Source organism: Gymnogyps californianus, chromosome 15, assembly GCF_018139145.2.
Source record: "Gymnogyps californianus isolate 813 chromosome 15, ASM1813914v2, whole genome shotgun sequence".
In the NCBI taxonomy this organism is placed as follows: domain Eukaryota; kingdom Metazoa; phylum Chordata; class Aves; order Accipitriformes; family Cathartidae; genus Gymnogyps; species Gymnogyps californianus.
The window spans coordinates 11,286,435-11,299,142 of record NC_059485.1 but is presented as its reverse complement, the minus strand read 5'-3'; the positions used below and the strand labels follow the sequence as shown (position 1 = coordinate 11,299,142).

Genomic DNA, 12,708 nt, shown 5'->3' with positions numbered 1-12,708 from the left:
AAGTGTTTCATCATAGTGCTATGCTACAGAGTGTATGTCTATTTAGGAAAATTTCTTTTTTTCACGTGCACAGTGGCAGAAAACAAAGTTATTTGCTAGACAGATACTCTTCCTAGTCATACTCCTGTTACTGAGACCAACAACTGGTAGGAATGCCATTAATGTTTTCTTCCATAAGGAAAAATCTCAACAGGTACCAAGATCAAAGTTTAATAAGAATTATAGAAGTTTTAGGTCACTTCTACAGGTAATTCTTCCTCACTTTTTTTTGAATATTAAAAGACAAAGTTCAGCAAATACACAACTGTTCACCAGAGGAATTCTGTGATATTCTGTGCTGTTCTGTAATTAAAGACAAACTAGTCTGACCACAGACATTCTATGTCTATTCTAGATAGACGCTTCTAACTTTCCACATTACATACGTCCTGTAAATTGCTAGTGTGAATAAATAATGAATAGAGCATATTCAGAAGAACTTGTACATTTTTCTAATATATATACCAATAAACAGAATTTTGCACACTATGGATGCCCAACATTATGAGTATATATTGTAGACATAAAGAACTTCAAAAAATTCTCAAAATTGTCTTTTTGTAAATCTAGAATTTTCAATCTTTTAGAATCTTGCAATGATATTTTGCTTCCTTTTTTCCTCTTCTCAAGAGGCTTAGCCTTCAATCACAAGTTCTTTGTTTTCCATTGATGATGAGTAATGGATGAAGTCTACTAAAACCCACTCTGTACCAGCACAACATATTTTCTAAAATGCCATGCCAATGATAAATAGAACTAAGGTGCAATAAAAAACAAAAAAGCACAATAAAAAACCCTAAATTTTGTTCAAGTCACTGTAGTTAGGCCCTTAACCAAAGCAAACTGAGAGCAACATCTAACCCACTACTCACCTCAGCAGATATTGGATGAAGCCCTGAACCTCTTATAAATTGGGAAGCTTAGCTTATCTCAATATTTTTCCTATTGAAAAAGAATGTGCAGAACATCTATAGTAGATATGAATTCCTCATACTTTCCAGGCTTTCATGATGCCATTTGTATAGTCATGTACAGTCAAACTGCATGAAAAGTATTGAACTCTTTAGTAACTGATATCAACTTACAAGTAAAACTAAAAATAAATGAAGTCTTCAAAGAATTAATGTTTTTTAATCCAGTTCTAATATACCTTAATGAAAAGCACTTTATTACTTAAAAAAAAAAAGACAGATTTGGCATATTACATAGCAACCTTATAAATAAATTGTTTCTGGTTCATGTCTTAGCAGTAACGACACTAACAAAACTCAAAATATAAAAGCAAGTTTAATAATAAAAAGGGATTCTTTCTTTCCATTCAACCAAAGAGAATGCAACTGAAAAAGCAAATAATAAAATTAAAGTTGTTGATAAAAATGCAACTATTTGCAATACACGCAAATTCTCCATGACCCTTTTTCAAACAGGTATGAGCTTATGTGCTTTTCTTTCATTTCTTCTTACATTTTTTCCGGCCATTTAACCACTAAGGACCTCCAAACTGGCAGCATTTTTTTTTTTTTTAAAAACAAAATGGCCTCCTTATGCAGTAATAATGTTACTTAATAATGTTGAACTTAAGAACCTTTAATAGTATACAAAGACAGTTTTTCTCCCATTCCTTCATCTATCACAGCATCTCCTCTTACTAAAGAGCTGCCTATAGCTAAACTCTCTGCTCATCCACAAGCAGTTGCAACCATTGCTTTGTTTCATTTCTACTTCTCACTAACCAACCAAAGGAGGAGGAAAACCTGTGTGAGCAACAGACCATTAGTAAACACACCTGAGAAAGCCATAGTTTAAGTTTATTTCTTATTCACAACTTACACAGAAAAGATTTTAGAGTGCTTTTCTTTGCAGTAAGTCTCCCACTGCAACAATTCATACCCACAATTTGATAATTAGAAATTATGTTAACTTTTCACATAAATATGAAAGAAATGTGGAACTGTGTTCATTGCATCCACATACGCTTTCCTGAGTATCAGGAAAAGATAAGATCAACTATTGGGTCATATTCCCCCTTTCCTGTCTTCCACATAACAGCAGATATCAGTAACATTAAAAAGACACAAAAATTAATGCTGTACAGACAGTACTGTTATATGTCATTTCTCACCATCACTAACAAGTGTGCCAAGTCTAAACAGTCAGAAATGCACTTAAAAATTAAAGGGATATTCACTGGGTGCCTTTATTTCAATCTGTACTGCAGATATAACTCAAAAAAAAAAAAGGTCACAGAATGTAGAAATTCAAGTGTCATATTGCTGCAAACACAAAAGACTTCATCATTCAGATACCAACTATTTTTCTGGAACTGTCTTATTTTGTAATTATCTGCCAGGAACTCAGAATTTCTATGTAACTTCAGGAGAAAAAAAATTTCTGGGGTACATCACATTCCAGCTTTTGCTTGATCAACAGTCTAGACGTAAAAATGCTTGAGGAAAGACTGAACTTTTAAAACTCAAAGCTTTTTAAATAGTACATGATAGGTACCCCTTAATATTACCCTTTGCTGCTCATCCACACAGGCAGCAACATTAATTCCAGAGAAGACCACTACCAAATCAACGGCGACTAAACAGCCCTGGGGACAAGGACGAAGTGCATAGGGGCCCAGCTGGTCTTCTAGATCCTGCCAGTGAGGGAAAAGGCTTGCGTAGGAGCAGGTGGATCCTGTGGATCAATACCTGGTTGCACAGCAGTGCCACTGACAGATTTGGTTTTTACCATCATTGGACTGTCTCTAAGGATCAAGGACTGCTGGGAGAGATGAAATCCACCTGATACAGTGGGACAAGATCATCTTTGCCAACAGGCTGATCAACCTGGTGAGGAAATGGTGGATGGGGTGGAAAGCAAATGGTGCATGGTGATAGGAACAAGAGAAACCTAAGAAATGACAAAGCAGGATGAAAAGAATAAAACAGAGCAACCTAGGAAACAAGCAGGAGAAACCAAAGCTCCTCTAGTGGTCACAGAACTGCAACACCATTAGAGTAACAGAGATGTGGTGGAGTGGGATATTGATGCGTCTAAGAATTTCTGTGTTAGCAGACTGGTGTCTGGGTTTGAGAATGTGTAGCCAGTGACAGCAGAGTGGAGGAATATGTGAAAGCCAGAAAGACAAAAATAATCACACTTGTCAACAAGTTAGGTTTCCACAAACACTTGTGCACCTGAATTTGGTTGACTATTCAATGCTTTTGAACAAATTACTAACTGTTCAGCATTGTTAGCTTTTCTTTCCATTAGCTAAAGTCTTATTTTTCATTGTCTTTTACTGGCCGAAAGGTGGGTGTTTTCCTGTATTTTTCAACTATCTGCCAACACTTCATAAATGATTCAAAATTCTACAAAAATCATCACTCAGAGAGGAATGTTAAAATGCTTCAGAAATCTTGTTCAGAGCTAAGTACATGTGGCTGAAACAAAAGTGGAAAAATTTTGCAGCTGCTAATAATCCACAAATAAAGAAATACAAACAGCCTGGGACAGCATATTAAAGAGTGTTTAAAGTTTGCCCTGCCATTCTATCCATGTAGGGTGTAATTGTTCTGAAACAGAGAATCCAGGAATCAAGGAACAGTATAGGATTTCAATGCTTCAACTACAAGGCAGGCTAGAGTGCAAACCCCTAAATTCAGACCCGGTTAAAGCAGAACACACTATGAACACATCCAATGACACATAGTGAAGGCTTGTTGCACCATGTTTTTGAGTGAGCTGCTACAGTAAGCCAGATCTGTCTGTCTGTCAAGCAACATTTCTGTCATTGATATCCCTAAAATTGAAAAAGAATATGTACATGCATATTGAAGAAGGCATTACTGATTAATATCGAATTGTTGTACTCCCTGGCCAATGCAGTCATCTTATTACCATGCTTTTAAAGTATTAAACTATTAAAAGCAACCCCTAAAAATACACTATTTGGATAATCAACAAAATCCTATGAATTAATATATATGAAGTTACTGCTGCTGTTCATTAACTGATCTGTAATGAAATTATACTGAGATCTTTAAATTATTAAAATGTGCCATTTCAGTCAGAAACTTTTACACAGAATCTGTGTTAAGATGTATCACTTACCTGATAAACATGGAATGCATTAGCAGCTTTTCCACGCAGAAAGACTGAGGGAATCCAAACATTAATAAGAGCACGATTTGATCTGAGGAGGAGAGAAAAAAAAACTTAAAATAGGGAATCATATTTATGTATAAGAATTGCAAAGCAACTACCTCCAGTGATTTAGATGATGATCAAAGTGATCAACAAAGCAACATAACATTTCAAATGGAGTATCAGAAAAATTGTAGTTCTGCCTGAACCTTTTATACCTGCTGTATCTAAAAGCGTTCCCTAAAATTAACATAACTGAAAAATGGCACTGAAACAATTCCCTTTGCGGGTTTTTTGAGTTTTGGGGTTTTTTTTTCCACAGCGTGCATTTGACAACATTTGATTATACACATGAAACAAAAACTATTCATTTCAACAAATTCAGCATTTTGGTCCACAAAACTCACCAAAAAAATTAGTTCATTAAATAACAGAAGAGCATTGCACAATTATGGAGAAGCCATTTCCATTCACTCTTTGCAATTCATCTCCAAATTTCTATGATTCAAAGACATCAGCTACATTTTCATCCCCTCATCCAAAAAAGCTAGATTCATTAGTCTGACTAATAAAGGCAAAACTCCAAATCACAACAGTCTAGAATGATATGGGATGACCAACTGGGTTGTTTGTGGGGTTTTTTGTAGTACTATTTGTATGCATTGATTAGGAGTTATTCTGTAAAAATGAGAAAGTCCCTCACATTATGAATAGCATCTAGCATCTATCAAACCCAAAGCAACAGAAAACAGTAACTTTTTGGTGATTTGTTAGAATATCAAGACCTAGTGCACTGAAAGAGCACTCCAAGAGAATCTTCATAAATCTAAACTCCTTGCATTCAATATTATTAAAAACTGCACTAGGGCATGGACTGTGCAGCTCTCCATATTTTTAACAACGGAACACCACAGCTGAGAATTGAGTTATTGGAAATAATATAGGAAAAGCAAATTATTGAATCTGTTTGCTTATTCTTCTTTCCCATAAAGACAGTACAAAGAGAAAAATATGTGTATTATGAAACTCACATTTCAAAATCTGACAAACTCTGATCTTCAGATGTTTGACTCAAATCTCCAGGGACCTATATTTACAAAACAGAAATAATTTCCACACACTGGTTATTATGCTTTCTATTAAGAAAGCATAATATTATAAGGAAATTACAATTCAGCATTCAATTTTTTAAATGCCAATAGAAACTATTACTGAGAAACAATAAAAGAAAAATAAACAATCGTGCAACAGGATTATGAACATATCACCCTTCCAAGTTCTTCATGTTAGAATTTGCTATAGTTTTGTAAAGAAACAAATTGGGGTTTGTAAAAGCATGTAATTTTGAAAGGTATAGAAAACCCAGAAAAAAGCATCATTATTAGGCCTTTACAAGCAAAGTATGCTAAAACAAAGTACATTGTGTGTATAAACAATTTATGGAAGAGATGAAGCATATAAAACCTAGTGATCACTTTCTTTTACAACCAACATTCCATTAAGAGAAAGACACATGATCCTTTTATTTCAGCTGTGTTCTTACAAAACTTTATATAGCTACAAAAGTCCATCAAGATGGCAATGATTGACCAACACCTGCAGAATCAAAAGAAGTAGCAGTTGTGAGAAAAACAGATTGAAAGAGTATTTAGAACTGAAACAGCAATAGCTTTTTATCTTACTTTAAAGATAGTTAAACATAAAAGGATATCTTCTCTCTTTTAAATACTGTGAAATGTAAAGCATAACCCAGAATAGTTAGTGTGTTTTGATGAAGAAAAACAGCTAAAAGTTGTGAACTTCCAGAGATAGCTGCTACATCAGTTAAATATTGGTTCAGTGTATCTCTATAATATATGTTGCACGCATATTACTGTTTTTCAGAATATTTTACTGCCTAAGAAACTTATATATTATTGCTTATTGTAAAGCAATATATATTTATTTATTGCAAAGCAATATAAAATTTCAAAGGAGACTAAAGAAAATCTACTTTCCAGATGTTTTGACAGACCAGCTCAAGACCTCCCAATACACAAAACAAAACTGAATTTTGCCCTTCCAAGATTAAAGTGATATGGCTCAGCAAAAACTAAGTCATTCCTGCCAGAGAAAGGAAAAGAGGACAAGAATTGTGCAGAGCCAAGACAGCTCCAGGGCATATATACGGAATCCTGAATACCTCTGCTGTCCTTTGTTGGAGGAATGAGGTGGGAAGGGCCAGTATGACCTCTCTCTCAATTATCACCATCAGCTGTTGTCTGTTCACAGTTCAGTCCACCCTCCAGTGGCAGCACACAGCCTGGCTTTCCAGGGCTCTTGTGGCAGAGAACAGACATTCTTCTATCTTGCCTACAACCTGCACCCTCTCTGCCTGTATCTGAAGTGGCAAATCCTACCACCAGATATATACAGTTATGTTAATTAACTTCAGTAAAAGTTTTGCATAAAAATCTCAAAAACAAGAGTGTGGACTTTGGAAATAAGAAAAAGGATGACATTAATGAGTTCCAATGCTTGCACATCTATGTTGAAACAGATTGGTTACTGATTTTGAGATGGTAATTGAAGTGTTGTTCATTGTAATGCAAAACACAGTGATGGAGACATTACACCAACGTACTTCCTCATACCCTTGAAAGCACATACTTTTTGTTTTAATATTCCTCTGTTTGTTGCAGAAGTTCTGAAACCCAATAACCAGAAATTTGGAAAGATCATTGTGAACAATTCATTTAAATTCATAAATTACAGCCATTAAAATTGATTATCAGCATTAAAAGAGAAGACAATGAAGAATCATGGAAGCTATTTTTATAACAAACTGTAAATTATATACTATTTTAATAATAAAATGTTAAGAATTTAGCTGATATTTTCAAACAAGTCAAAGGGGGATCAAATATTCACATCCCACAGTTTCTGGCAGTTACACACTTTACCAACTTTGAAAGTTAAAGTCTACTAAGTAACAGATAGACTATCAGCACAGAGTTTTGTTTAGTAATATAGAATTAAAATGTATCCACTTGTTAGGATAATACAAAAGTCTTTGGGACTGTATTCAATTCACAGTTTCATTTTGGACAATAGCAACTAATAACAACTCGCATTTAGCTAGCCCTTAAAAGTGTAGTACCACTTCCACTTCTTAAAAAGTTTTAGGAATTAGTTTTCTCTCAGTATCTGATACATTAAAATATAGTATCAATATCTAACTAGTGGATTAGGATATGGAGATACATGGCTAAAAACAAATCTCTGAACAGGGACATACAGCCCAAAATCTCCGAGTAAGAAAGTACAGCTATAATACGCATGGGATTTATCATTTGCCATCTCTTAACACAATAATGTGATTGTTTCCATCTAAAAGGCTGAAAATTATAGGTGAAATCCTGTTCACTAATGCACACAGAACTGTCATCAGCCACTTTCCATAAATGTTATGATAAAATAGGCATGAATGCTTCCAGTGCAAACAAAAAAGTAAGGAGCAATACCACATAATCATATGAACAAAAACTATCAAAATATGCTTCCCTTACAAGATGGACAACTATTAGGAACCTTCTTGACTCTTTCTGTTTCCTCCCTACTCATTTTCAAATTTCAACCCCATCTTTTCTTTTAACACAAAAAGCCGAAGTGAAGCAATAGCTGGTAGAAACAATTTTATTGCCTAAATAGATCTATTTTACATTCAATTCTGCTAAAGAGAATCAAACACTATCAAAAATACCAAGTAAGGTGTTTTTGACAGATGTGTTATTAGCTGTTATTTCTTATAAGCTTATATATATTTTATTTCATCATCAGTAATGGTTTTGAGCTTATTCCATAGTGGTATTCTACATTGTTATAAACACTTACCGGCCCTCTCAAATCAATCAGTTCTTGTCTCATCTGGGACACAAGAGCTTCTTTAGCCATCAGAGCACGGTGCAGCCTCTCATTGAATTCAATCAGTTCCCCATGCATTTCAGCTACCTGAAAAACAAAGCCAAGAGATAATTGTGTTCTAAACTGAAAAAAACACACTATGTAATTTCTTACATGTATATCTACTTTTATTTATATTTTTTTACTTTACCATACTCTCCAAGTAGTGCACCTCATTGCTAATGTATTAGTTTGAACTGACCATTAAGAACAGACACTGTTACAATAATTTTGACTCATGCCTTGAAATGTAGGTTTTGATATTGAATTCAATAGGACAAAATACAACTCCATGTCCAATTTTATTCCTATCAGAGGAGATCCTATGGCAACTGATTCTAATAAAACACTTATTAACTTTTGTTCTCAGTTTAATTCATTGATGAACACAGCACTCAACAGTTACAAACTAATCACAGCATTTTGAACTGGGAATAATGCAAAATGCACAAACTGCATTAAACTTTGTCAGTAATTCATGAGTGATATATTCTGCACTCTTACTTGGGGTTTTAATAGGATTGGAGCTAGAAGTCCACTCATCCCAGTCAAATCTGTGAGGGGTCAAAGGAGTATAAATACCACAGTTACGCTGTGGCACAAGTTGTTGTGCATAGGTCAATAGTGTGGCCTCAAGCATGGCCTCTTTGGACACAAAGTCTAGCTATGTCTGTGCTCTCCATTTTTGAGTCAAAGTGTCAAGAAAGCACCAATTGATGCAGGATGTTTATGAAAGTGAACAGGGCTGGATGAATGACAAGGATGAAAAGTATACCAACTTACAGAGCAAACTATGTTTAAGTTGGTTCCCTGCCAAGAGAAGGAAGAAACAATAAAACTCAAATCAAGGTTAAAGATGATATTGAGCTCTTGAATTTTTCTTACACAGAAGTAAAGTGTAAGCTTAAGGGGGAAGAACTCCAAAACGACAAGGGTTCCCAAATAGCAAAGGTCTAAATAGTAGCAGTAATGTGTTATCATCAAGACAATGTGATGGGGAAACTAGCAGAAACAGGGAGCAAGGCTAAAAGAAACTTAAAATCTGTGTTCAGCAAGATTTTTAGCTACTCCTATCAGAACCATTATACTATAAAATTGAATGAAATTTTCAATTGTGATAGATGACCCATCAGTACATAATATACCTGGCAAAGGAGTTGTCTTGAACTGATAATGCCACTTGTAGCCTTAGAGCAAAGAAATTTGAGCCAAAAAGGGTTTGTAGAATTATTTTCAAGGGAAAAGAAAGACTCTTCAGAAAACCCCACTGTTAGAAGTTTCCAAGTAAATCCTCCCTATATGATTCTTGTATTAAAGAAAAGGAATACTGATGAGGGCCACTATCAGAGGTGGAGCACCAGATGAGCAGTCCCAGAGCAGAGCAAGAAAAGCTACAATATTATCAGGAGTAGTTAGATGAAAACAGAAGCAGTGACTGGTTGGCCCCTCTAGTGGGCACAGCAGGCTACCACAACAATATAGTTAAACATGTTTTTCAGGTTACAGCAACTCTTGAAATGCCTCCTCATATAGCCATCCAAAGCTAGGAGAATAGTAGAGGCAATGGGGTAACATTATGAAAGCACAGCTGAATAAGATGCATATCAATCCACTACCTTCAAGGATAGCACAAGGACTTGGACTACTGTCAAATCTCTTAAGAGCTCATAGTTGCCCTTCTGGAGGCAGTTCACTACTATCTGTGAATTTCACGCTTTCCTTTTCTTGAATTACCATTCTGCCTTCTCCCTATTCCCCAGGGAAGTTCCCCAAGATAAAGCAGTTTAATTCAATTCGTTTAATTTAGTGCTTGCTTTTAATTTAGTGCTTTGTTCCAGATAACCTGTATCCTTCACATAATCAAAGCAAACAGAAAAAACAGCTTCAATTTGACAAGCCAGGAGCTGACATCATTGATTAAAAATAAAATAAAAATAATTATACCTGAGTTGAACTTCAAGTATTCTTTTCCAGTTTCTTTTTATATTAGAGGGAGTACTTCAAATCCGGTAATTCATCAGTGTGGCACATACGCAAAAAGAGCTAAACTAAGCCCAGATATGATTGGTCTAGACTGATATCTCTCATTAACTCTGAATTTACAAACTATTCTGAAATGCTCAGCAAATTACGAGCTAAAAACCAGTAACAATAATTGAACTAACAACAAACTTTCATTGTAATGGGACTATCAGGAAGTACAAAAGCTGAAGATTTCACAGAGTGATTATTTCAACCCAAACAGGCAAACATTTTTTATTTGTTTGCCTGATTATGTAAGCAGTTTTAGATTAATATTGATGCTTTATCTTACACATCACAATACAAAAAGCTTGCAACACATCTGAGTTACCATTTAGTTTCACTCCTCACTTTCCAAAGTGCAAAGGTTTAATGTAGTATTAATATAGTTTCAACAATCAAAAGCTTTTTTTAATTATTATTATTTATAGTGTACTAAAGCAGCTTTAGTTTACTGCTTTTGTTTTTGTTCTTGTCAAGCATTTCTGTTGCACTTAATCCCATTAGAAAAACTAACTTCCCAGCCTCATAATTAGACTCTTTTCTGGCTCCTCCTGATAAAAATCAGAACATTAGGACTTCCATGTTATCAGTTAATGACACTATGTATTCATATCTCAATTGTTCATTCAACATCAGCCTTGATACCAACAGTTCTTTGACTTCAAAAACTTGTTAGTAATTAGTCAGCTCGTTTTGCGAAAACAAAAGATATCTAAATCCATGTGAACTTCTGTGTTATGACTAACATAGTAGGTGCCACTTAGCAAGCAGTTTTGCTTCATAAATTACAAACATTTATGCACCAAACAAAATTGCCAACTTTACTAGATAAAGTAATAATATAATGTCATTAACTCTGGATAAATTATTTTCCATACTAGCTTAACCACTCCAATTCAAAGTGAGTGATGTAATATTTAAGAATATCGTAAGCCCCTCCCTGATTCAGGTTAATATTAGCAGGTCATTGTTAATTACAGAGAGCCTGGGCTGGGAGGCAGAACTTCCTTGTATTTCACGTACAAAAAGATGCAGTATGCTACTAGTTGCAAATGCACAGAGAAAAACCATAGTACTGATAGCTGGTTGATTGGTTATCAAAAGCAATATACAAATTTATGAATGGATGCAAAACTCAGTAGTTTACATATTTGAAATCATGTTTGATTTTTCAGTGCCTGTCTCTATCAGGAGAACAAAATCCAAACTATCTGATGTAATATCTGACTGTTTTCTCTCCCTCTAATTTGGATGTCCTTGAAATAACTTTCTACTTGCAGACTCGATTAATATGCAAATTGAACAGCTCTCTCAAAACACTGGAAGTAATACAAAAATTTATAAGTGTCCCTAGCAAAGTTAAATAATAAAAAGAAAATTTAACAGCAAATAAAACAGCAAATCACTTGTTATATATTATCAAAAGGACAAATTGGCAGGTATGTTACTTGTAAAAATCACTTTTATTAGTAATTAAGTTACTTTTCTTGTCAAAGAAAAATGTATTACCATCACAGCAAACCAAAAGAAGCAATGAGACACACTTCTGAATAACAATATTAATTTAGGTTCCTCTAATTTTTCCTGCATCAAGGTCTGCTAAAAGCAACAGAGAGGTCTCCTTACAATTATATCCTTTCAGTTACATTTTATGTCATCACATCTTCCTTTATTCATTCCACACTGAAGCTTAAGCAATAATTTTCCCTACTGTGACTTCAATCATCTTCACAGTTGTTTTTCTCCATGACAATATGTTTAAAGCAGAAAATTAAAGTACAAATGAGCTAAGTTTCCCTTGGCCAGATGATCATTCAGATTTCGTCCTGGTCATATCAGAAAGCATGCTTAAAGAGCCCAAATCCTTATCATGAAGGGGAAGTGAGGCTAACATAAAATATTTAAACTCCACACTAACAGAACTCTAAAGACCTGTTGTCAAAAGAAAATCTGTCTACTCCTGCTGCCTGACAGCACTGCAGCTATACTGTCCAGCATGGCCACATTTAAGAGCAGTCTCCAGAGAAATGACAAAGGTAAATACCACTTAATGTTCCACAGCAAAGGACTAAGCTGTTAACTTAAAACATGCTAGGAATGTTTCACTAAGCATATGAATAATACAATCTGTCTTAGAAGGACATGCTTTTAGAGTAGAGAAACAGACTTTTAAGAACTTGCAACAAGAAAAAATTAGTAAGGTTTTTTAAAAGGGTGTTTTAGTGGAACTCAGATTTTTTTAATATAACTTGCAGCTAAAAATCATAAAAGTTTTTGCACAAGCCACATCTGAATTAATGACTTTTTGTCAGCTATAGGCATTTTTTCCCCCAATTGTCACAAAATGCAAAACAACTTATTTCCCAAGAAACTCTAGACAGAACTGGAAGTTGCTTCCTTTTGCTCTCAGCGGAAGCAAGGATGTGTTTTTCCCACGAGAAGATGCCCTTTTTCAAAAATCAACATTTTTCTACATCTCTCCCCAACAGAAATAAAGCCAAAGGTCTTCAAAAAAGAGCAGGTATCCTACTAAATATTAATAATTTTGTTTTTCTACAAATGAAA

General features: G+C 34.7%; 1 protein-coding gene across 1 annotated transcript in view; it reads right to left on the bottom strand.

Moving 5' to 3' along the window:
* Window positions 1-12,708, bottom strand: part of SNX29 (sorting nexin 29) — a 136,593-nt gene that overhangs the window by 63,655 nt on the left and 60,230 nt on the right. Inside the window, exons 16-18 of the mRNA XM_050905901.1 lie at window positions 8,050-8,166; window positions 5,208-5,263; window positions 4,144-4,225 (exon numbers count right to left, since the gene is read on the bottom strand). Coding sequence (XP_050761858.1) covers window positions 4,144-4,225; window positions 5,208-5,263; window positions 8,050-8,166 — 255 coding nt within the window. The remainder of the gene's footprint in view (window positions 1-4,143; window positions 4,226-5,207; window positions 5,264-8,049; window positions 8,167-12,708) is intronic.